This window comes from Ranitomeya variabilis, chromosome 7 (assembly GCF_051348905.1).
Source record: "Ranitomeya variabilis isolate aRanVar5 chromosome 7, aRanVar5.hap1, whole genome shotgun sequence".
Lineage (NCBI taxonomy): Eukaryota > Metazoa > Chordata > Amphibia > Anura > Dendrobatidae > Ranitomeya > Ranitomeya variabilis.
Window position 1 is genome coordinate 171,793,734 of NC_135238.1, and position 27,582 is coordinate 171,821,315.

At 45.0% G+C, this 27,582-nt stretch overlaps 1 protein-coding gene across 1 annotated transcript in view; it reads right to left on the reverse strand.

Moving 5' to 3' along the window:
• Positions 1–27,582, reverse strand: part of ABCA12 (ATP binding cassette subfamily A member 12) — a 243,169-nt gene that overhangs the window by 190,767 nt on the left and 24,820 nt on the right. The window contains exon 2 of the mRNA XM_077272263.1: positions 25,037–25,130. Within this exon, the coding sequence (XP_077128378.1) occupies positions 25,037–25,130 (94 nt within the window). The remainder of the gene's footprint in view (positions 1–25,036; positions 25,131–27,582) is intronic.

Consider the following 27,582-nt stretch of genomic DNA (forward strand, 5'->3'; position numbering starts at 1 on the left):
GATATTACCTGCATTTATTTGTGAAAAAAATGGAAATGTGGCTAAAATTTTGAAAATGTTGCAATTTTCCAACTTTGAATTTTTATACAATTAAATCACAGAGATATGTCACACAAAATACTTAATAAGTAACATTTCCCACATGTCTACTTTACATCAGCACAATTTTGAAACAAAAAATTTTTTTTGTTAGGGAGTTATAAGGGTTAAAAGTTGACCAGCAATTTCTCATTTTTACAACGCCATTTTTTTAGGGACCACATCTCATTTGAAGTCATTTTGAGGGGTCTATATGATAGAAAATACCCAAGTGTGACACCATTTTAAAAACTGCACCCCTCAAGGTGCTCAAAACCACATTCAAGAAGTTTATTAACCCTTCAGGTGTTTCACAGAAATTTTTGGAATGTTTAAATAAAAATGAACATTTAACTTTTTTACACAAAAAATTTACTTCAGCTCCAATTTGTTTTATTTTACCAAGGGTAACAGGAGAAAATGGACCCCAAAAGTTGTTGTACAATTTGTCCTGAGTATGCTGATACCCCATATGTGGGGGTAAACCACTGTTTGGGCGCAAGGGAGAGCTCGGAAGAGAAGGAGCGCCGTTTGACTTTTCAATGCAAAATTGACTGGAATTGAGATGGGATGCCATGTTGTGTTTGGAGAGCCCCTGATGTGCCTAAACATTGAAACCCCCCACAAGTGACACCATTTTCGAAAGTAGACCCCATAAGGAACTTATCTAGATGTGTGGTGAGCACTTTGACCCACCAAGTGCTTCACAGAAGTTTATAATGCAGAGCCGTAAAGATACAAAATCATATTTTTTAGCCCCCAATTTTTTATTTTCCCAAGGGTAAGAGAAGAAATTAGACCCCAAAATTGGTTGTCCAATTTGTCCTAAGTATGCTGATACCTCATATGTAGGGGTAAACCACTGTTTGGGCGCATGACAGAGCTTGCACCAAGTGCTTCACAGAAGTTTATAATGCAGAGCCGTGAAAATAAAAATTCTTTTTTTTCCCCACAAAAATTATTTTAGCCCCCAGTTTTGTATTTTCCCAAGGGTAACAGGAGAAATTGGACCCCAAATGTTGTTGTCCAATTTGTCCTGAGTATGCTGATACCCCATATGTGGGGGGACTACCGTTTGGGCGCATGGGAGAGCTCAGAAGGGAAGGAGCGCCATTTGGAATGCAGACTTAGATGGAATGGTCTGCAGGTGTCACGTTGCATTTGCAGAGCCCCTAATGTGCCTAAACCGTAGAAACCCCCCACAAGTGACCCCATATTGGAAACTAGACCCCCCAAGGAACTTATCTAGATGTGTTGTGAGAACTTTGAACCCCCAAGTGTTTCACTACAGTTTATAACGCAGAGCCGTGAAAATAAAAAATATTTTTTTTTACACAAAAATTATTTTTTAGCCCCCAGTTTTGTATTTTCCCAAGGGTAACAGGAGAAATTGGACCCCAAAAGTTGTTGTCCAATGTATCCTGAGTACACTGATACCCCATATGTTGGGGTAAACCCCTGTTTGTGGGCACGGGAGAGCTCAGAAGGGAAGGAGCACTGTTTTACTTTTTCAACGCAGAATTGGCTGGAATTGAGATCGGACGCAATGTCGCGTTTGGAGAGCCCCTGATGTGTCTAAACAGTGGAAACCCCCCAATTATAACTGAAACCCTAATCCAAACACACCCCCAACCCTAATCTCAACTGTAACTCTAACCACACCCCTAACCCTGACACACCCCTAACCCTAATCCCAACCCTATTCCCAACCGTAAATGTAATCCAAACACTAACCCTAACTTTAGCCCCAACCCTAACTTTAGCCCCAACCCTAACTTTAGCCCCAACCCTAACCCTAACTGTAGCCCTAACCCTAGCCCCAACCATAACCCTAGCCCTAACCCTAACCCTAGCCCTAACCCTAGCCCTAACCCTATTCCTAGCTCTAACCCTAGCCCTAACCCTAACCCTAATGGGAAAATGGAAATAAATAAAAAAAATTAATTTTTTAATTTTTTGTAACTAAGGGGGTGATGAAGGGGGGTTTGATTTACTATTTATAGCGTGTTTTCTAGCGGATTTTTAATTGGCAGCCGTCACACAGTAAAAGACGCTTTTTATTGCAAAAAATGTTTTTTGCGTTACCACATTTTGAGTGCTATAATTTTTCCATATTTTGGTCCACAGAGTCATGTGAGGTCTTATGTTTTGCGGGAAGAGTTGACGTTTTTATTGGTAACATTTTCGGACACGTGACATTTTTTCATTGCTTTTTATTCTGATTTTTGTGAGGCAGAATGACCAAAAACCAGCTATTCATGAATTTCTTTTTTGGGGGGGCGTTTATACTGTTCCGCATTTGGTAAAATGGGTAAAGCAGTTTTATTCTTCGGGTCAGTACGATTACAGCGATACCTCATTTATATAATTTTTTTTATGCTTTGGCGCTTTTATACGATAAAAACTATTTTATTGAAAAAATAATTATTTTTGCATCGCTTTATTCTGAGGACTATAACTTTTTAATTTTTTCGCTAATAATGCTGTATGGTGGCTCGTTTTTTGCGGGACAAGATGACGTTTTCAGTGGTACCATGCCTATTTATTTCTGTCTTTTTGATCGCATGTTATTCCACTTTTTGTTCGGCGGTATGATAATAAAGCGTTGTTTTTTTTTGCTTCAGTTTTTTTTTTTTTTTTTTTTACGGTGTTCACTGAAGGTGTTAACTAGTGGGACAGTTTTATAGGTTGGGTCGTTACGGATGAGGCGATACTAAATATGTGTACTTTTATTGTTTTTTTTTTATTTAGCTAAAGGAATGTATTTATTGGAACAATATTTTTTTATTATTATTATTCATTTAGGATTTTTTTTTTTTTTTACACATGTAAATTTTTTGTTTTTACATTTTTACTTTGCCCCGGGGGGGGGGGGGGGGCATTATAATAAAGTGACAGATCGCCGATCTGACACTTTGCTGTGCACTGTGTCAGATCGGCGATCTGACGTGCACAGCTCCAGCCTTCCCGGCGCCTGCTCTGAGCAGGCGCTGTGAAGCCACCTCCCTGCAGGACCCGGATGCAGCCACGCGGCCATTTTGGATCTGGGGCTTGCAGGGAGGAGACGCTCGGTACAAGGTGAGCACATCGCCTTGTACCGATTGTCTCAGGGAAGCCCGCAGGGAGCCCCCTCCCTGTGCAATGCTTCCCTATACCGCCGGAACACTGCGATCATGTTTGATCGCAGTGTGCCGTTGGTTAATGTGCCGGGGGCGGTCCGTGACCGCTCCTGGCACATAGTGCCGGATGTCAGCTGCGATAGTTAGCTGACACCCGGCCGCTATCAGCCGCGCTCCCCCGTGAGCGCGGCTGATCGCGCTGGACGTAGTATTCCGTCCTTGGGAAGTAGGGCCCACCCCACATGGACGGAATAGTACGTCCAATGACAGAAAGGGGTTAAAAGATCATTGTTCTTGGCACCACATTGAACTGTGTAAACAGGATATTGGATATTTGCTGTTCAAAACATTGGCAGTCTATGCGTAAGCAGGTTACTTGGATGCAAGAGTGCAGATAATGAGGAGGCAGTGGTACCTAGCCAACTCTATTTATTCGACTAACACAGAAAGATGGTGATGGTTTGGGGACCATGTCATCTGCTGGTGTAGATCCACTGTGTTTTATCAAGACCAAACTCAGCGCAGCCGTCTACCAGGAAATTTTAGAGCACTTCATGCTTCCCTCTGCCAACAAGCTTTTTGGAGATGGAAATTTCATTCTCCAGCAGGACTTGGCACCTGTCCACACTGCCAAAAGTACCAGTACCTGGTTTAAAAACAACCGTATCACTGTGCTTCATTGGCCAGGAAACTCATCTGAACTTAAAGGGAACCTGTCACCCCCAAAATGGAAGATGAGCTAAGCCCACCGGCATCAGGGTCTTATCTACAGAATTCTGTAATGCTGTAGATAAGCCCCGATGTATCCTGAAAGATGAGAAAAAGAGGTTAGATTATACTATATTATAGTCCAGTCCGATGAGCGTCACGGTCCGGGGCCTCCCATCTTCTTACGATGACGTCCTCTTCTTGTCTTCACCCTGTAGGTCCGGCGTCAGGTGTACTTTGTCTGCCCTGTTGAGGGCAGAGCAAAGTACTGCAGTATGCAGGCGCCGGGAAAGGTCAGAGAGGCCCAGCTCCTGCGCACTGCAGTACTTTGCGCTGCCCTCAACAGGGCAAACAAAGTACACCTGAGCCGGAGCCGCAGCGTGAAGACAGGTAGAGGATGTCAACCTATGAAGATGGGAGGCCCTGGACCGGACCATGACGCCCATCGGATCGGACCGCCCGCCCAGGTGAGTATAATCTAACCTCTTTTTCTCATCTTTCAGGATACATCGGGAGCTTATCTACAGCATTCCAGAATGTTGTAGATAAGCCCCTGATGCTAGTGGGCTTAGCTCATCTTCCATTTTGGGGGTGACAGGTTCCCTTTAATCCCATAGAAAATCTATGGGTTATTGTTAACAGGAAAATGAGAGACACCAGACCCAACAATGCAGATGAGCGGAAGGCTGCTATGAAAGCAACCTGGGCTTCCATAACACCTCAGCAGTGCCACAGGCTGATCAGTGCCACACCGTATTAATGCAGTAATTAGTGTTGAGCATTCCGATACTGCAAGTATCGGGTATCGGCCGATACTTGCTGTATCGGAATTCCGATACCGAGATCCGATATTTTTGTGATATCGGGTATCGGTATCGAAACAACATTAATGTAAAAATGTGTAAAAGAGAGAATTAAAATAAAAAATATTGCTATACTCACCTCTCCGACGCAGCCTGCACCTTACCGAGGGAAGCGGCAGCGTTCTTTGTTTAAAATTCGCGCTTTTCTTTCCTTTACGTGAGTCCCGGCTTGTGATTGGTTGCGTGCCGCCCATGTGACCGGGACGCAACCAATCACAGCAAGCCGTGACGTAATTTCAGGTCCTTCAGGATTTTAAAATTACGTTCCGGCGTTGTGATTGGTTGCGTCGCAGTCACATGGGCGACGCAACCAATCACAGCAAGCCGTGACGTAATTTCAGGTCCTTAAGGATTTTAAAATTACGTCCCGGCTTTGTGATTGGTTGCGTCGCAGTCACATGGGAGACGCAACCAATCACAAGCCGTGACGTCACGGGAGGCTGGACACGCGCGCATTTTAAAATGGGCGCGTGTCCAGCCTCCCGTGACGTCCCGGCTTGTGATTGGTTGCGCCGCGGTCAACCAATCACAAGCCGGGAGGCTGGACACGCGCCCATTTTAAAATTTTAAAATGCGCGCGTGTCCAGCCTCCCGGCTTGTGATTGGTTGACCGCGGCGCAACCAATCACAAGCCGGGACGTCACGGGAGGCTGGACACGCGTCCATTTTAAAAAGCGCGCGTGTCCAGCCTCCCGTGACGTCACGGCTTGTGATTGGTTAATGGCGGCCATGTTGCCGGGACGCGGACCAATCACAGCAAGCCGTGACGTAATTTCGTCACGGCTTGCTGTGATTGGTCCGCGTCCCGGCAACATGGCGCCGTGACCAATCATAAGCCGGGACGTCACTGGAGGCTGGACACGCGCGCTTTTTAAAAAGCGCGCGTGTCCAGCCTCCCGTGACGTCACGGCTTGTGATTGGTTAATGGCGGCCATGTTGCCGGGACGCGGACCAATCACAGCAAGCCGTGACGTAATTTCGTCACGGCTTGCTGTGATTGGTCTGCGTCCCGGCAACATGGCCGCCCTGACCAATCACAAGCCGGGACTTCACGTAACCAAGTAAAAGCGCGAATTTTAAACAAACAACGCTGCCGGTTCCCTCGCTGAGGTCCAGGCTGCGTCGGAGAGGTGAGTATAGCGATATTTTTTATTTTAATTCTTTCTTTTACACATTAATATGGTTCCCAGGGCCTGAAGGAGAGTTTCCTCTCCTTCAGACCCTGGGAACCATCAGGAATACCGTCCGATACTTGAGTCCCATTGACTTGTATTGGTATCGGGTATAGGTATCGGATTGGATCCGATACTTTGCCGGTATCGGCCGATACTTTCCGATACCGATACTTTCAAGTATCGGACGGTATCGCTCAACACTAGCAGTAATTGATGCAAAAGGAGCTCCGACCAAGTATTGAGTGCATTTACTGAACATACATTTCAGTAGGCCAACAGTTCAGATTTTAAAATCATATTTCAGGCTGGTGTTATAAAGTATTCTAATTTACTGAGATAATGACTTTTGGCTTTCATTGGCTGTAAGCCATAATCATCAACATTGATAGAAATAAACACATGAAATAGATCACTCGGGTTGTAATGACTCTAAATAATATATGAGTTTCACTTTTTGCATTGAAGAACTGAAATAAATTCACTTTTTGATGATATCCTAATTTTGTGAGTAGCACCTGTGTATATATATATATATATATATATATATATATATATATATATATATATATATATATATATATATATATATATATATATATACACACACCCACACCCCATCACCTTTCAGGGCTGACATGCAGCGTTCTATAATGCTGTATATCTGCCCCCAACCCGACCTGCAAGAGAAGAAAAATAATTTTTATTATGCTCACTTGCGAGGTGGCCTAGTCCAAGGGGTGTCGCTCTTCTTGGTCCTATCATCTTCTTACGATGCCGTCATCCTGCTTGCTTCGTGTGGATGACATGTCGCTGCATCATCCACACAGTCTCCTTGGCTCAGCGCTCCTGCAGAGGCGTACTTATCTGCTCTTTTGAGAGCAAAGCAAAGTCCTGCAGTGCACAGGTGCTGGAAAAGATCAAAGAGCCCTGGAAGAAGGCAGAGAAGTACACCTGAGCGGGAGCTTGGTGCCGAGGGGACTGTGTGGATGATGCAGCGACGTGTCATCCACACGAAGCAAGCAGGAGGACGGCGATCATAGGAAGATGGGAGGCGCTGGACCCAGAAGAGCGACACCCCTCGGACCAGACCGCCCTGCAGGTGAATATAATAAAAGTTATTTTTCTTCTCTTGCAGGTCAGGCTGGGTCAGATATACAGCATTATAGAATGCAGTATATAAGCCCTGAAAGGCAGTGGCCGTATCTTTTATCGGCCAAACCTGGTGAGAGGTTCACTTTAAGTATATTATGACATCCTCAGAACACTGCGATGCAACTTAATACAATATCTATTCAACGTCCTAGTTATGTGCACTGTCTTTTTCTAACAGCTAAACAACAGCTGATGAATAATACTTAGCCGGATACAGTCACTGTAAGCAATGTTTCTGTTTGTCTTTACTCTGACCCCTTCACTTTCTACTACCCCCCTAATCCCTACACCTAGTAAGGAAATGTTATCTCTCTTTCAATCCTCCCCATCCATCTCACCTCCTCCACAGAACTGTTCCTCAACATACAATCCTCTGTCTCCAAACACAGACAGCCCCCTCATGCCCTCTCCTACTCCCACCTGCTAACACTTTCTCTGCTCCTCCTCACTGCCGGCGATATCTCTCCAAATCCTGGTCCTTCTCACCACATCCCCACAGTCAGTTCTACCTCCCATCCACGCTCTATATCACAAATTTCCGTAACCTCTCTAAACTTATACCCATTCGCCCAGCCCCCACTTCCCCAGTCCCACTAACAGGAGCTCTATGGAAAGCTCACTCTGTCTGCAACAAACTTGCCTACATCCATGAACTTTTCATTAATCACAAACTTTCCTTCCTCGCTGTCACCGAAACCTGGCTTATCCCCTCTGACACAGCCTCTCCAGCTGCACTTTCATATGGTGGATTCCATCTTTCACACACACACCTCGCCCCAGCAGCAAGCATGGTGGAGGAGTTGGTTTTATCCTGTCAGGTAACTGCTCCTTCACCCACATCCCACTGCCAACCTCTGTTACCCTCCCTTCCTCTGAGGTGCACTCTGTGAGCATCTACTCCCCCACCAACCTCCAACTGGCTGTCATTTACTGCCTTCCAGGTCCAGCCACCACCATCTTTTACCACTTCACCACCTAGCTACTTATTGTCCTGTCCACTGACATCCCCACTATCATCATGGGTGACTTCAACATCCCCATTGACAGTTCCCTCTCAGCTGCCACTAAATTTTTATCTTGCACGTCCTCCTTTGGCCTCGCTCAATGATCTTCTGCAGCCACTCACAAAGATGGCCACACACTGGACCTCATCTTCACCCGCCTCTGCTCCCTATCTAACCTCTCTAACTCACCTCTACCTCTTTTTGACCACAACCTGCTTACATTCTCATCCCTATCCTCTCCAGGTCCACAATCCCCACCACACAAACTTGCACACCCTCGAAGAAATCTCAAACACCTCAATTTACATTCACTCTCTGAACCTCTTCTCCCTCTTACAATCATAAATTCTGTACACAATGCGGACGCGCGGCAGCGCGCTTTGTATAATACCACAATAACTGTAGCTCTTCAATCGGTCACCTGTTATGATCTGGTGGCCTAAGAGCAGCATGAGACGTACTCTGGAGAAGGTGGTACCTGTACTGACCGCAGACCCTGGACTTAACACCGCAACTAGAAGTAGCCGTGGAATGTACCTAGCGCTCCCTAGACATCTCGACACAGCCGGAGGACTAATTACCCCTAGAGATAGAAAAGGGAAAACTATCTTGCCTCAGAGAAAATTCCCAAAGGATAGGCCCCCCACAAATATTGACTGTGAGAGGAGAGGGAAAAAACATACACAGACTGAAATGAGAATTTAGCAAAGGAGGCCACTTCTAGCTAAATAGAAAGGATAGGACAGAGTACTATGCGGTCAGTATTAAAACACTAGAAAATATCCACCACAGAAAATACAGAATCTCCACAGCTAACTAAAGATATGGAGGGTATATCTGCATCTCCAGAGATACCAGCATGGATAAAAAAATCCTTATACAGACCAAGCTGGACAAGACAAAACATAGAAAAGAACTGAACAATAAGACCACAGCATGTGGACAGCAAAATCAAGGCCATAACTTATCTTTGTTGAAAAGAACTGCAAAGCAGAAGAGACCAGGAAGGAATGTGAATCCTCCAGGAACAATGGACAACTGGCACTGACTAAAGGGTGAAGCAAGACTAAATAGCCCAGTCCAAATTGCAAAAAGTGAACACACCTGATAAATGCTGTGATTCAGAGACAGCAGCGCTACCACTTACAACCACCGGAGGGAGCCCAAGAGCAGAATTCACAACAGTCACCCCTCTCGCACATACCAAAGCTCCCAAAATCAACAGACAACTCTGGCACATCAGCCTGACCAAAGAACTGAGGCTTGTCTCCAGGGTTACTAAGCGAAGATTGAAAAGTTCACACTCCAACAAGGACTTTACCGCATTCAAACAGTCCCTCACTAATTTCAAGACCACATTCGCTGCATCAAAACAAACCTACTTCTCATCTCTCATACTCTCCCTATCTCACAAACCTAAACAGCTATTCAAACACCTTCAGTTCTCTCCTCTGTTCCCCAGCACCTCCTCCATCTCCACTCATCTCAGCTGAAGACTTTGCTTCATTCTTCAAACAGAAGATTGATAACATCAGAGAAAGCTTTGGCCTACAACCCCCACAACCCCTATTCCTAACTACTCAGCCCTTCTCCTCCAAAACCAGATTCTCCACCATTATAGAAGACCAAATTTCGACCCTACACTCAAGATCACATCTCACCACCTGTGCACTTGACCCAATCCCATCCCACTTCATCCCAAATCTCACCACAGTCTTCATCCCAACTCTAACCCATCTCTTCAACCTATCAATAACAACTGGTGTTTTCCCCTCATGCTTCAAACATGCCTCAATCATACCTATCCTCAAAAAGTCCTCTCTTGACCCATCTTCTGTATCTTGCTATCGCCCAATATCAGTTCTCCCCTTTGCCTCAAAACTACTTAAACAACGTGTCCTGTTATGGTTACCCCAATGACCATGGGAAAAAATACAAAACGGACTAGCTCTCGGGTGATGGAAACTAAGGTCGACCGTGACCTGAACCTGACCCAACACTTACAGTAGCCGGGGGATGTACCTACGATGCCCTAGACACCACGCGCCAGCCGGAGATCTAACTACCCCTATAAGAGGAATATGCAGGCCTGTCTTACCTCCAGTGAGGAACCCCCAAAGATGATAGTAGGCCCCCACAGATATTGACGGTGAGTTCAGAGGAAATGACATACGTAGGATGAACAGCAGATTTAGCACAGTGAGGTCCGCTTACTAGATAGCAGAAGGACAGGAAAGAGTTACTTCACGGTCGACCTAAAAATCACTATTCAAAAACACCATCCAGAAATTACTTTAAACTCCAGTGACAACTCATGCCACTGGAGTAGTAATTTTCTGTCCACAAGAGCTTCCAGCACTGAAGAGTCACATTGCAGATTGCTGGACAAAAATAGCAAAACAAGAAACAAAATACAACTTAGCTGAACTGGAACTTGAGGCAGGTGAATGCAACAGAATGCTACTAGCACATTGTTGGCCGGCATGTGACTAACAGCCAAGCAGCCTTAAATAGGAAACTCCCCTAGAGGGTGGCGACAGGTAATCAGAGATGGAGGAAGGCACATAAGAGACACTACCATAACAGACCACCGGGGGAGCCCACAAACCGAATTCACAACAGTACCCCCCCCTTAAGGAGGGAGCACCGAACCCTCACCAGAACCACCAGGGCGACCTGGATGAGCACTATGAAATGCACGAACCAAATCGGGAGCATGAACATCGGATGCTGTCACCCAAGAATTATCCTCCTGGCCATAACCTTTCCACTTAACCAGATACTGAAGTTTCCGTCTGGAAACAAGGGAGTCCAAGATCTTTTCCACCACATACTCCAATTCACCCTCAACCAACACAGGAGCAGGTGGATCAGCAGAAGGAACAACCGGTACCTCATACCTCCGCAATAATGACCGATGGAAAACATTATGGATATTAAAAGATGCTGGGAGGTCCAAACGAAAGGACACAGGATTAAGAACCTCCAGAATCCTATAAGGGCCGATAAACCGAGGCTTAAACTTAGGAGACGAGACCTTCATAGGAACAAATCGAGAAGACAGCCACACCAGGTCCCCAACACAAAGACGAGGACCAATACGCCGATGACGATTAGTGAACTGTTGAGTCTTCTCCTGGGACAACTTCAGATTGTCCACAACCTGTCCCCAAATCTGATGCATCCTATCAACCACAGCATCCACTCCAGGACAATCCGAAGACTCCAATTGACCGGACGAAAACCGAGGGTGAAACCCTGAATTACAAAAAAATGGAGAAACCAAAGTGGCAGAACTAGCCCGATTGTTAAGGGCAAACTCTGCCAATGGCAAAAAGTCAAGCCAATCATCCTGATCAGCGGACACAAAACACCTCAAGTAAGTCTCCAAGGTCTGATTAGTACGCTCAGTCTGGCCATTAGTCTGAGGATGGAATGCAGACGAAAAAGACAAATCGATACCCATCCTGGCACAGAACGTCCGCCAAAATCTAGACACAAACTGAGTACCCCTGTCAGACACTATATTCTCAGGAATACCATGCAAACGCACCACATTCTGAAAAAATAGAGGAACCAACTCAGAGGAGGAGGGCAATTTGGGTAAAGGTACCAAATGAACCATCTTGGAAAAACGGTCACAAATCACCCAGATGACAGACATCCTACGAGAAACCGGAAGGTCAGAAATAAAGTCCATAGAGATGTGCGTCCAAGGCCTCTTAGGAATAGGCAAGGGCAACAACAACCCACTGGCCCTAGAACAGCAGGGCTTGGCCCGAGCACAAACATCACAAGACTGCACAAACATGCGTACATCTCGAGACAAAGAAGGCCACCAGAAGGACCTAGACACCAAATCCCTGGTGCCAAAAATTCCAGGATGACCTGTCAACGCGGAAGAATGAACCTCCGAGATAACTCTACTGGTCCAATCATCAGGGACAAACAGTCTACCAGGCGGACAGCGATCAGGCCTATCCAACTGAAACTCCTGCAAAGAACGCCGCAGGTCTGGGGAGACAGCTGACAATATCACCCCATCCTTCAGGATGCCGGTAGGTTCGGAATCACCAGGCGAGTCAGGCTCAAAACTCCTAGAGAGGGCATCCGCCTTCACATTCTTGGACCCAGGCAGATATGACACCACAAAGTTAAATCGGGAGAAAAACAACGACCAGCGCGCCTGTCTAGGATTCAGACGCCTGGCCGACTCAAGATAAATTAGATTCTTGTGGTCAGTGAGGACCACCACCTGGTGTCTAGCACCCTCAAGCCAATGACGCCACTCCTCAAACGCCCACTTCATGGCCAGAAGTTCCCGATTTCCCACATCATAATTTCGCTCAGCGGGCGAAAACTTTCGGGAGAAAAACGCACATGGTCTCATTACTGAGCAGTCAGGATCTTTCTGCGACAAAACTGCACCTGCTCCGATCTCCGAAGCATCCACCTCAACCTGGAACGGAAGTAACACATCAGGTTGGCGCAACACAGGAGCGAAAGAAAAGTGGCGCTTAAGCTCTTGAAAGGCCTCCACAGCCGCAGAGGACCAATTAGCAACATCAGCACCCTTTTTGGTCAAATCAGTCAAAGGTTTAGCAACGGCAGAAAAACCCGCTATAAATCGGCGATAGAAATTAGCAAAACCCAAGAACTTTTGCAGACTCTTCAAAGAAGTAGGTTGCATCCAATCACAAATAGCCTGGACCTTGACAGGGTCCATCTCCATAGATGAAGGGGAAAAAATATATCCCAAAAAGGAAATTCTCTGAACTCCAAAACTACACTTTGAGCCCTTTACAAAAAGAGAATTAGCTCGCAAAACCTGAAAAACTCTCCTGACTTGTTGAACGTGAGATTCCCAGTCCTCCGAAAAAACAAGAATATCATCCAAATACACAATCATAAACTTATCCAGATATTCACGGAAAATATCGTGCATAAAGGACTGAAAAACGGAAGGGGCATTTGCGAGACCGAAAGGCATTACCAAATACTCAAAATGGCCTTCAGGCGTATTAAATGCGGTCTTCCACTCATCCCCCTGCTTAATCCGCACCAAATTATACGCACCACGTAGATCGATCTTAGTGAACCACTTAGCCCCCTTTATACGAGCAAACAGATCAGTCAGTAAAGGTAACGGGTACTGGTATTTAACTGTAATCTTATTCAAAAGTCGATAGTCGATACAAGGTCTCAATGAACCATCCTTTTTACCTACAAAGAAAAATCCTGCCCCTAGTGGAGACAACGAGGGGCGAATATGACCCTTTTCCAAGGATTCTCTGATATACTCCCGCATAGCAGTATGTTCAGGTACAGACAAATTAAACAAGCGACCCTTAGGAAACTTACTACCGGGGATCAATTCAATAGCGCAGTCACACTCTCTGTGGGGAGGGAGAGAATCAACTTTAGGCTCTTGAAAGACATCATAAAAATCTGACAGAAATGCTGGGATCTCAGAGGGAGTAGATGAAGAAATAGGAACCAAAGGTGCATCCCCATGAATACCCCGACATCCCCAGCTCAACACAGACATAGATTTCCAGTCCAAGACGGGATTATGAATCTGTAACCATGGTAATCCAAGCACTAAGACATCATGTAGGTTATATAATACAAGGAAACGAATAATCTCCTGATGGTCTGGGATAAGACGCATAGTCACTTGTGTCCAATATTGTGGTTTATTGCTAGCCAAAGGTGTAGAATCAATACCCTTCAGGGGAATAGAAACTTCCAACGGCTCCAAATCAAACCCACAACGCTTGGCAAAGGACCAGTCCATGAGACTCAGAGCGGCGCCAGAATCCACATAAGCATTCACAGTCACAGATGATAAGGTACAAATCAATGTCACGGACAAAAGAAATTTTGACTGCAAGGTACCTGTAGAAAAAGATTTATCAACCTTTTTATCAACCTTATTTATACGTTTAGAGCATGCTGATATAACATGAGCTGGATCTCCACAGTAGAAGCACAATCCATTTTTGCGCCTGTAATTTTGACGTTCGCCTCTAGACAAAACACGATCGCATTGCATATGCTCTAATGCCTTTTCAGAGGTCACCGCCAAATGGTGCACAGGTCTTTGCTCAGAAGACACCGCCATATGGTGCACAGGTTTTTGCTCAGAAGATACCGCCATATGGTGCACAGATTTTTCCTCAGGAGACCCCGCCATATGGTGCACAGATTTGCGCTCCCGCAAACGCCGATCAATCTGGATAGCCAATTTCATGGCATCATTCAGATCTGTAGGCACAGGGAACCCCACCATGACATCCTTCACGGCATCAGAGAGACCTTCTCTGAAATTAGCCGCTAAAGCGCACTCATTCCACTTAGTAAGCACCGACCATTTACGGAATTTCTGGCAGTATATCTCAGCTTCATCTTGCCCTTGGGAAAGAGCTATCAAGGCTTTCTCAGCCAAAATCTCCAAATTAGGTTCTTCATAAAGCAACCCCAAAGCCTGAAAAAACGCATCTACATTTAACAACGCAGGATCCCCTGGCGATAATGCAAATGCCCAACTTTGTGGGTCGCCGCGCAGTAGAGAGATAACAATTTTAACTTGTTGAGTCTGATCACCAGCAGAGTGAGATCTCAGAGACAAAAACAATTTGCAATTTTCTCTGAAACTCAAAAACCGGGATCTGTCTCCGGTAAAGTATTCAGGCAGAGGAATCTTAGGTTCAGACATTGGAGCACGTATAACAAAATCTTGTAGGTTCTGTACTTTTGTCGCAAGGTTATTCAAACCTGCAACTAAACTCTGTGGATCCATGTTTCAAATGGGTGTAACCCAAGCATTCAGAGGTTAAGAGGAGAGGAGAAAAAAAAAAAGGCTGAAGACTGCAGTTTAAGCAAGGAATACAAATGATCCAACTAAGGTGCACTTTCAAACACAGAAAAAAAAACCTTTTCTTCTCCTTCCTACTTTAGTGCATATTTTAACACATAGATTTTTTACAGGCCGGCCAAACTGTTATGGTTACCCCAATGACCATGGGAAAAAATACAAAACGGACTAGCTCTCGGGTGATGGAAACTAAGGTCGACCGTGACCTGAACCTGACCCAACACTTACAGTAGCCGGGGGATGTACCTACGATGCCCTAGACACCACGCGCCAGCCGGAGATCTAACTACCCCTATAAGAGGAATATGCAGGCCTGTCTTACCTCCAGTGAGGAACCCCCAAAGATGATAGTAGGCCCCCACAGATATTGACGGTGAGTTCAGAGGAAATGACATACGTAGGATGAACAGCAGATTTAGCACAGTGAGGTCCGCTTACTAGATAGCAGAAGGACAGGAAAGAGTTACTTCACGGTCGACCTAAAAATCACTATTCAAAAACACCATCCAGAAATTACTTTAAACTCCAGTGACAACTCATGCCACTGGAGTAGTAATTTTCTGTCCACAAGAGCTTCCAGCACTGAAGAGTCACATTGCAGATTGCTGGACAAAAATAGCAAAACAAGAAACAAAATACAACTTAGCTGAACTGGAACTTGAGGCAGGTGAATGCAACAGAATGCTACTAGCACATTGTTGGCCGGCATGTGACTAACAGCCAAGCAGCCTTAAATAGGAAACTCCCCTAGAGGGTGGTGACAGGTAATCAGAGATGGAGGAAGGCACATAAGAGACACTACCATAACAGACCACCGGGGGAGCCCACAAACCGAATTCACAACAGTGTCCATTTTGAATTGTCCCCCCACCTCTCTTCCTGCTCCCTCTTTGACCACTTACAATCTGGCTTTCGGCCGCATCACTCTAATGAACCTGCCCTACCTAAAGTCACCAATGACCTGCTCACTGCCAAAGCCAAGCGACACTACTCTGTCCTCCTTCTCCTGGACCTGTCCTCCGCCTTTGACACAGTGGACCTCTCCCTATTACTACAGACCCTCTCATCTCTTGGCATCACAGACTTGGCCCTATCCTGGATCGCATCATACCTAAATGACCTGACATTCAGTGTCTCCCACTCACACACCACCTCCTAACATCACCCCCTATCTGTCGGAGTCCCGCAAGGTTCAGACCTAGGGCCCCTGCTCTTCTCCATTTACACCTTCGGACTGGGACAGCTCATAGAATCTCATGGCCTGCAGTATCACCTCTATGCTGATGACACACAAATCTACCTCTCTGGAACAGACATCACCTCCCTACAAACCAAAATCCCACAATGTCTGTCCACTATTTCATCCTTCTTATCTGCTAGATTTCTAAAACTTAACATTGACAAAACAGAATTCATCAACTTTCCCCCATCTCACTCAACTCTCCCAACAAACCTATCCATTAAAATGGCTGCTCACTCTCTCCAGTCCCACAAGCTCGCTGCCTCGGTGTAATTCTTGACTCTGATCTCACCTTCAAACCACTTATCCAGGCCCTTTCCACCTCCTGCTGACTTCAACTCAAAAAAAATCTCCAGGATCCGTACATTCCTCAACCTAGAATCTGCAAAAACTCCAGTGAATGCCCTCATCATCTCCCATCTTGACTACTGCAACCTCCTGCTATGTGTCCTCCCCTCTAACACTCTCGCACCCCTCCAATCTATCTTAAACTCTGCTACCCAACTAATCCACGCTATTCCTTGTCCTTGGCCTCTCCTCTCTGTCAATCCCTTCACTGGCTCTCCATTACCCAGAGACTGCAGTTCAAAACCCTAACCATGGCATACAAAGCCATCCACAAACTGTCTCCTCCATACATCTGTGACCTCATCTCCCAGTACCTACCAGCACGTAACCTCCAATCCCCACAAGATCTCCTTCTCGACTCCCCTCTTATCTCTTCTTCTCACAATCGCATACAAGATTTCTCCACGCATCGCCCCTCTGGAACTATCTACCCCATCATATCAGACTCTTGCCTACTGTGGAAAACTTCAAAAGGAACCTGAAGACCTACCTCTTCTGACAAGCCTACAACCTGCAGTAACCACCTATCCACCAAACCGCTACACGACCAGCTCTGCCCTCGCCTATTGTATCCTCACCCATCCCTTGTAGATTGTGAGTCCTCCCAGGCAGGGTCCTCTCGCCTCCTGTACCAGTCATGACTTGTATTGATTAAGATTATTGTACCTGTTTTTTATTATGTATACCCCTTCTCACATGTAAAGTGCCATGGAATAAATGGCACTATAATAATAAATAATAAAAAATAAATATATCAGCTTAATGGGCACCACTATCAGAAATAGGCACATTCCCGTCATAGTCTCTGTACACTCATCTGATCAGCCAGTATTTCCCACTAGGCCACAAGTCCTAGATATGCAAGTCACTGGGCATACAGTGTGCTTGAGGCACTGGCTGTCTCTGTTCCCTGAATCAAGGCCCCAGCCCACACCCAGTACTGCACCTCTGTGCTGGAAGTAACGGCCCACCAGAACGGCCCTCTGCTACAGCCGGATCATCTCCCATGCCTGGTTTGGATCTGGTCACAGTCTGCTTATGGTCTTCTACTGGCGCTGTGTACAGTCTTCTATTGGTGTTGCGTACAGTTTTCTACTGGCTTTGATAAGGATCTTCTCCTGGTGCGGCTTACGGTTCTTCTACTGGCGCTGCTTATGGATTTTCTACTGGCGCTGCTTATGGATCTTCTGGCGCTGCTTATGAATCTTCTACTGGCGCTGCTTATGGTCTTATACTTATGCTGCATACAGTCTTCTACTGGCACTGCACATAGTCTTCTACTGGTGCTGCTTATTGGTATTTTACTGGATTTGCTTACAGATCTTCTATTGGAGCTGCTTACAAATCTTCTACTGGCGCTGCTACTGGTGCAGCTAACAGATCTACTGGCGCTGCTCATGGATCTTCTACTGGCACTGCTACTGATGCTGCTTACGGATCTTCTACTGGAGCTACTCACGGATCGTCTACTCAGCTCAGGCCTTCGCCAGCATTGGACTGCTCTCAGATGCTTCTGTGACTATGGTGGAACTAAGCCCACTCCGCAGCCACATGGCATGCCTGGTCCAGGTTCTGGCCCCAACTCCTCCCTTCTCTGCCCGCCCAGGCCTTTTATAATTAGAACTGCAACACAGGTGTCACCTGACCTGTTGTCTTCTTCAAATTCTTCCTCTGGAAACATAGGTTCCCACTTTTAGATTCATACTAGTGTAATTCCTTCTTTATTTCACTTTTGCCTTTGACCAACAGATGGCGATGTGCACTTGCAGTTACTAGGCATCAACTATACTCATCTTTTCTCTTGTCCACTTCCTTACACACAGAACGATCTGCTACTGAACATTCTGTGTGCATAAAAAATGTGCCTAAACAGCATATTAAACGACTACTAATAACTAAACGTAGTTGCCGATCATCTCATCCTCAAGGCATTACAATACACTGCAAATGTAACGTGGACAATTTAAGATTCCAAATGATCTGTAAAAAAAACTTTAGGGAAAATCTAACAATGATGTACAGTACATTTCACCAGCTGCAACTAAAGGCAGCAGTACATATTGCAAAAAAGTCAGATGAAACCTCTGATTTTGGTTAATGGGCATAAGACCATCACAACTCTCTCACTAACAGTTTGCTCACCCCATCTTATAAATCGGAAGAGTGCAATCCAATAAAAAAATCACATTGCGCTCGGACCAATGTTATTCAATGAGGTAGTGCAGATCTGAGTATTTTCCTCTTAGCTGTAATCAGCGTGCGAAAAAAAAATCGCATCCTACCTCAATTTCACTCCAAAATCTGCACAGTGCGAGAAAAAAAAAATTGCATGCTATCTGGACCATCAGTATACCATCCGATTTTTACGGATACATTACAGTTCTGTAACATAGGAAATTGTAAATGCTCCTGTAAAAGATTAATAGCTGCTGAGTGAAAAATGGATTGTATATGAATAGCACATGGATGACAAGTGAAAAAAAATCGTCCCACTCTCCTGGATGAAAATGGGGCCGATTTTTTTTATACGCTAATGTGAACGAACCATAACAGAAGATCTCAAGGGAGAGAAGGGTTGAACAAGTTGAATTTTAAAGCACAATCCTTTTTGTGCTCCGTGACTGCAGATTTGTGAATTCTCACAATGCGCACAGTGCACGCAGCCAGGATTCTCTGGTGCTGACAAAAGGAATGGCTGATCGTGTGACCGCATTATGAGATATGCATGCATACTTCTGGCCACATTGCGACTAGATGTGTCCATCCTCACTCAATTCACTTGTCTCATTTAGGCGGCATGTGACAGCATTTATGCAATTCACATACTTACGGTGACGCACATGTCTGCTCCCAGCGCCGGTGAATCCTGATAGAATGCGCACTGCGTGCTGTGAGGATTCACAAGTCTGCAGCAACATAGAATAGCTGTAGGCTTGTACCCTAAGCATGGACAACCCCTATAAGGCATATGAGTATTTTTATATTGTAATCAATAATATCTTAATGAAAGAAGAAATTGATTGCTCATTTAGTGCTTCTATCTAGGCAACTAAGGCACAGTCCAGATGAAAGCTGTAAAGCACTGGGATGCTGCACTTTCCATGGGGAGCAATTATAAATTCAGCACATACTCTAGAGAAACGTCACCCGTAATGGTATCATGGACGTTACTATTATGTTTCCTCGGTCGGATCCCTCTGCTGAATAACATTTCCAAGCAGTCAGGACAGCTCACTGTACACTGGTTTCAGGGTTGTTGCACTAGACAGGAGATCCATCACAGATCAATCAGCACAGAGGATCGCCTCAGCCGGCCATGCAAATGGGGATTTTGTTTCCAGCTTACTATTTTTTACTGAACAAATTCTAGGATTTGAAATAATGCCAGTCTATCACATTCCCTTATTTACATGAAGATGACACAGAGAAACGATAGCAATACCATCAAACCTAGTAAAGCTCTTCTTCCTCTTATTTATATGGAAGCTTCTTCTCTTAAATACAGCATTTCCATCGGTGCCAGCCTTGTCTACAGCTGCAGCTATATAGTGATGTTTTATCAGAAGCTAAAGGTCAGCAATACTCCAAGGTTCAAAAGTAAAACGGGGATAATTTATAGACAGCAAATATTAAAAGAGCTTCTTCAGGACTATTTTTTTTTTACTATGGACCTGAAAAGGCAACTATCTGACTGTTCTACCCGGCGAAGGCTCTGAGCGGTCACTGACCTCTCCTGCTGGTAATCCAGCTGCTACATGTAAACAGAGCAGCTCTTCTCCTTCTGGGCTGCTCTGTCAATGTGGACTGCTGATTGCTGACGTCATGTTTATTGACAGCGGAAGAGAAACCGCTGCTCTGTCAACATGACGTCAGCGTAAGCTGCTGAATCTTTGACCACTTTGTGCCAGTAGAGATTGGTGCTGGGCACAACAGTCAGGTGGTTAGTAACTATTTGCTTGTTAGTTCTTAGGCAAATAGTAAAAATTTTGTATTTGTCCTGGATAAACCCTTTAAACGTATTGTGCTGCCACTACAATGAAAGCCCAGCGACTAAGAAACAATTAACTTCATTCCAGCAGGCAGCCTCGGGCTTTCAGTCATGGAGGCATGGCTGGCACAGATTCAGGCACCACTCTGTACACACAAGCAGGCACTGACTGACAGCCGGCTCTGTACTGATGCACTGCTGAGGCGGCTGTCAGTCAGTGTGGGGACATGGTTATAGCTCACTATGTACTGAGTGATGACTGAAGCCGTGCCTCTACTAATGAAAGGTGGAGGCTACCAGATGGAATAAAGTACACTTCCTCCCTGCGGCTTTAGAATGCTATTAACCTGCAGATTAACCCCATATTTGCAGGGTAATAGTGTTTAGGTACATTATAGATTACAATGAAAGAAAAAAAAAGAAAGAAAGAAAATGGAATAATTGTGGGAGCAGCAGCAGTAATAAAAGAGCAAACCCTGACCACATTAATACAAGCGACAGGCCCTCTTTAAAGCAGAATCAACCGACTAAGATAAATGAGGTTGACCTGACATTTCCTTGATGAAATTGTAGATTTCAAGGCCAATCCTTTATTATAATGAGGATATGAAACTGGTAGCTTGCATCAGCTTATTCACTTCCTTTCACTGAAACATGCAAGCTCACTAATACAGTGCTTTTATGTATATGAGGAGGTTGGATGGGGGGTAACTCTAAGCAGAACATGGGTTGATCTGATGTAGCTACCAGGAGGGCAGAGGGTGTGGTCACCCCAGGCACCGTGCTCAGTGGGGTCACCAGGAGCTACGCTACCCTTAACTGTATCGGCGTGCGCAGTTCCCCAAAACAGTTAATCTCCAAGCAGTGGCGTACCACGAGGACTTCTGTAGGGGTCATTATACTTAGTTTTGGGGGAGCGGTGGAAACATCATACTATGTATTGAGGAGCTGTGGGAGTATCATACTTTATATAGTGTAGCTGTGGGGGTATCAAACTGTATATAGGGAAGCTGTAGGCCCGCCATACAGTGTATAGAGGAGCTGTACATTGGGTGACTCAGTGGACATTATTATATGTTAAGTGGCCACTTAAGAAGCATTATTGTCATAGGGGCACTTAGAGTTATGAGGCCACCAAAGATGGAAAATGTGGGCACAGATTTCTAGAGCATTTGCAAAGGCCATTAATATTTTCTAGGAGTGAATTGTACCATTTAGAGGGCACAATGGAGGCATTATTACCATGTACGGGGCAGTAGTGGGCATTATCATGTGGAGCACTGTTTTTGTGCCAAAAAGAAGGTGCAGTAATAGGGACACATACGGCAGCAGTGGCTCAGCATTGGGGTATCAGGAGGATAAGGCGTTTGTGCAGGTTGGGAATAGATTGTGGTCGGTGCTGGAAATAGAAGTCATACCGTGGGGAAAAAAAGTATTTAGTCAGCCACCAATTGTGCAAGTTCCCCCACTTAAAAAGATGAGAGAGGCCTGTAATTGACATCATAGGTAGACCACAACTATGAGAGTCAAAATGAGAAAACAAATCCAGAAAATCTCCTTGTCTGGTTTGGCAAGATTTATTTTGCAAATTACGGTGGAAAATAAGCATTTGGTCACCTAAAAACATGCAAGATTTCTGGCACTCACAGACCTGTAACTTCTTCTTTAAGAAGCTCCTCTGTCCTCCACTCATTACCTGTAGTAATGGCACCTGTTTGAACTTGTTATCAGTATAACATACAACTGTCCACAACCTCAAACAGTCACACTCCAAACTCCACTATGGTGAAGACCAAAGAGCTGTCGAAGGGCACCAGAAACAAAATTGTAGCCCTGCACCAGGCTGAGAAGACTGAATCTGCAATAGGCAAGCAGCTTGGTGTGATGAAATCAACTGTGGGAGCAATTATAAGAAAATGGAAGACATACAAGACCACTGATAATCTCCCTCGATCTGGGGCTCCACGCAAGATCTCACAACGTGGGGTCAAAATTATCACAAGAACAGTGAGCAAAAATCTCAGAACCACACGGGGGGACCTAGTAAATAACCTGCATAGAGCTGGGACCACCGTAACAAAGGCTACCATCAGTAACACACTACACCACTAGGGACTCAGATCCTGCAGTGCCAGACGTGTCCCCCTGCTTAAGCCAGTACATGTCCGGGCCCATCTGAAGTTTCCCAGAGAGCATTTGATTTATCCAGAAGAGTATTGGGAGAATGTCATATTGTCTGATGAAACCAAAGTAGAACTGTTTGGTTGAAACAAAACTCGTTTGTGCTTGGATGAGACAGAATGCTGAGTTTCATCCAAAGAACACCATACCTACTGTGAAGCATGGGGGTGGCAACATCATGCTTTGGGGCTGTTTCTCTGCAAAGGGACCAGGACGACTGATCCCTGTACATGAAAGAATGAATGGGGCCATGTATCGAGAGATTTTGAGTGCAAACCGCCTTCCATCAGCAAGGGTACTGAAAATGAAATGTGGATGGGTCTTTCAGCATGATAATGATGCTAAGCACACCTCCTGGGCAACGAAGGAGTGGCTTTGTAAGAAGCATATGAAGGTCCTGGAGTGGCCTAGCCAGTCTCCAGATCTCATCCCCATAGAAAACCTTTGGCGGGAGTAGAAAGTCCATGTTGCCCAGCGACATGCCCAAAACATCACTGCTCTAGAGGAGATCTGCATGGATGAATTGGCCGACATAACACCAACAGTGTGTCACAACCTTGTGAAGACTTACAGAAAACGTTTTACCTCTGTCATTGCCAACAAAGGATATATAACAAAATATTGAGATGAACTTTTGTTAATAACCAAATACTTATTTTCCACCATAATTGCAAAATATATCTTGCCAAATCAGACAAGGTGATTTTCTGGATTTGTATTCTCATTTTGACTCTCATAGTTGTGGTCTACCTATAATGTCAATTACAGGCCTTTCTCATCTTTCTAAGTGCGACAACTTACACAATTGGTGGCTGACTAAATACTTATTTCCCCACTGTATGTGTCGTTGTTGTAATCTCTGTACATAAGTCATGGCTGGAAGAAGTTTTCATGTTGGTCTGGGCCAGAAGGAAAAGTTGAAAAATTGATGACTCAATCAGAAAGAATGTCAGCTGTAAGTTACTTTATATAACTGTTGTAAGATGGCCGCCGGACAGGTCCTCGAGGGGACTGTATAGTGCTGAGAGAGTTAATAAATAATATCAGAGCCAGGTTTACGAGCAGTCAGAGAGATGGGGGAGACTGGCTGCTCACATATCCCCATCCCGGAGCGTAGTATGGCAGATAAAATAGAAGACCAGTTGTCTCATTCAAGGTCTATGTGTGGAGGTGTGCAGACTTCCAGTGTTGTTCCTGTTTAAAGTGGACATTTTTCTGCAACCTCCTCGTGTGCCTACCTCAAGTGTAACCGAACGAGTAGAAACCCTACACCTTACTGTAATTACTTGTATGTTCCGCAGTACTTAATATATACAACAATATGTCACCATATGGTGGTAATATCAGTGTGCCATCATAGTTGTAATCAGGGTTGCCGGTTAGGGGCCCACTCAGATGTTGTGCTCCCCCCCGAGCTCAACTCCTAGCTACGCCTCTGATTTGACAGCTGTCTAATATGTATGGCTAGAAAGAACATATTTACTTTGATCACCACAGGCCCCAAAATTTCAGTGTGCCCTGACATCTGCCCTGGTCTGAATTTTTATAAAAAAAATATTTACAGAGACATAAAATCCTTAAAGGGGTTGTCCTATGAAACAAGTACATTTAAATCACTAGATCGTGGAGTAAAAAAAAATTCCACAATTGGATGTGTTATAAAAATGTTCCTGTACTGAGATAATTTTATAAATGTGACCGTGCTGTGTACTGTGTAATGGCTGTGTCTGACTGTGCAGGAACATGGCCTGATCATATCACAGCTCCTGGGCAGGGGAGGAAGCAAAAGAGAATATACAGGTATTACAGCATAGCATCACTGCTGATTCTGTTTGTAAGCTAAAAGCTTTCCCTGCCTGTTTTTAAACAATGTTTTACCTCACAGAAAGAATCAGCTGCATTCCCAAGCTGTGCTATCTGTATACTCTTTTGCTTTCCCCCCTGCCCCAGAGCTGGGGTATGAACAGACAATGTCCCTGCACAGTCAGACACAGCCATTACACAGTACACAGCAGGGGCACATTTATACGATTATCTCATCACAGGAGCATTATTTTAAACACATCCAATTGTAAAACGTATTATTATTCTAAGATGTATTGATTAAAATGAACTTTCTTTGTCAGACAAACCCTTAATGATCTAAGGTAAGAAGAATGGATAATGGCAAGGAGGTTTTCCAAAACATAAATACATTCAACACATTTCTGAAAGGCAACAGATTCTTGTCGTTGTTGACTGTACAGATTGCCAGATTACACGACACAGTAAAGGCCATTGTTACGGATCCATCTGATACTCACAGTCTGATACTTGTGTGGGAGGATATCTAATCCGTGTCATTGCGAAGATGAAAAATATTACAACAGGCCAAAAGATGAGGACCACAGACCATACCTAAAATACAAGGAAATAAAACCAATCAGGACTGGACAAAGTGATAGAGACAGTATGAAGTATACAAAAAGAACAATTGTTAAAGACTTAACTTCTCTTGCATGTTATGATTTAAAGGGAACCTGTGAGGTGAAAAAAATGCTATTAACCTGCAGATATGGGGTTAATCCGAAGTATAAAAGCTTTCCGAATCTGCCCTGTGCTGGCACTTAGACCCCAAATACTGCCAGGAAATGAACTTTATTCCCGGAAGTGTTTGGGTTTCAGTCATGGTGGCAGTGCCATCACAAATTCAGTCACCGCTCTATGTATAGAGAGTGACAGCTGTAACTGAGTCCCTGGTACCGACTGACAGCTGGCCCTAATGCTGAGCTGCTGTCAGTCAGGGCTGAGGGCGCGGTTACTGCCACCACTCTCTATACACAGAATGGTGACTGAAGCTGCGCCTGGGCCATCCCCGTGACTGAAATCCAAACACTGCCAGGGGGAATAAAGTTCACTTCCTCCAGGCAGTGGGGGTCTAACTGTGGGAGCTGGGCAGGTTCATAATGCTATTAACCTTCAGATTAACCCCATATGTGCAGGTTAATAGCGATTTTTTCACGCGACAGGTTCCCTTTAACAGGTTTATAACAGACAAAAGCTGCTTGCTGTCAGTAATCAGATACAATACAGGACTGATTGAAATTCATTAAAACTGTATTTTTATCAACATTAAAAGTGGCTATCCGGTCACAAGGATAGGACATCAATATCAGATGGGTGGGGGTCCGACACCCGACTCCCCCACTGGTAATCTATTATAAACTAAGGAAGCGGCTGGATGGAAACATGTTGAATAGAGCATTGTGCACATTTCTCACTGTTTTCATGTTAGTGATTGGAATCATTCATTGTGTACATCCAGACACTGAAAACTTCTTTTGACAAAGGTGCAATGTTAAAGGGCCCCAAACTTCGGACAGCATGAATCAAACACTGGCGGCATAATTGCAGATATAGACTTGTTACTCTGAAGTGACGTTTCAGAAAAATCTTACTTTGAAAGACCTTCCATGGACTCCCCAGGTCTGACTGAAGACTGACAAGTCTCTCCCTACATATCTAAATAGGAAGAAACCTATCAGTCTAAGGGATCTGGGTGAGGAGAAGCCGTCAAGGGACCTGGTTTGGACTAGGCCGTGCCTGTTTTGTTAAAGTAGCAGCAAGAATCTGATGGCCGGATAGCGCTCAGACAGACTCCTGGATTGCCGAGTATTATACTGTAGCTCAGTGAGTATTTTTGACACAGTATAACAGTTAGGTAAATAGCATTATAATCTAGTTAGGCTTCCTTACTTGAGCAGCAGCTACAGGGAAAAGATGAACTTATATCCTCCCTGAAGCCACTCCCTTTCAATCTTCACTGCTGTGCTGAGAGTGATTAGGCTGGGATCACACTTGTGAGTGCAATGCGAGAAACTCACTCGAGTCTCTCTCATCAATACCTGGCACTGCCCCTGGCACTCGGGACCGGAGTGTGCGGTTGCTTGTATTTCTATGCAGCTGAATGCTCTGGTCCCGAGTGCAGGAGGCAGTGCCAGGTATTGCACTCGCAAGTGTGACCTCGTCATTACTGTTATCACTCACTTCTCAGTGAGTGTGTTGTAATCATGCCCCTGCACATTGATTGACAGCCTGCTCTCCAGCGTGTGTAGTGTTTGTAGCTTGTGTGCAGAGCAGGCTGCTGACGAGTGATTACAGCCATTGTTTCAATGACTGGGAGCGAGCAGCTACAGGGAGGATATAAGTTCATTTTCTCTCTGCAGCCATTGCTCCAGTTAGGCTACTTTCACACTAGCATTGTTTGCTGTACGTCGCAATGCGACGTTTAGGAGAAAAAAACGCATCCTGCAAAGTTGTCCGCAGGATGCGTTTTTTCCCCATAGATTTACATTAGCGATGCATTGCGACGTATGGCCACACATCACAACCATCATGCGACGGATGCCGTCGGCACAAATAAGTTACATGTAACTTTTTTTGCGCGTCGTGTCCGCCATTTTCGACAGCGCATGCGCGGCCGAAACTCCGCCCCCTCCTCCCCGGACCTTACAATGGGGCAGCGGAAGCGTCATAAGACTGCTTTCGCTGCCCATGTCGGGCATCACTTTCACAACGCGCGTCGACACGTCGGGCCGACGCATAACGACGGCCCCATGCTGACGCTAGTGTGAGAGAAGCCTAAGGCAACCTACCAGGATTTTAATGCTACTTACCTGCAGACTACTCCTTTGCAGGTAAGTAGCATTTTATGGATGTGACAGGTTCCTGTTAACAATGCTATCACGTTCATATTAATATTTCAAGTTATAAACATCTATTCAAGGGATTTTGCATTAAAACATTACATTTGGGAGCCTGATTTCTGAAACATCCCACAAATCCTCACAGCCCATCAAAATGTTTTCTT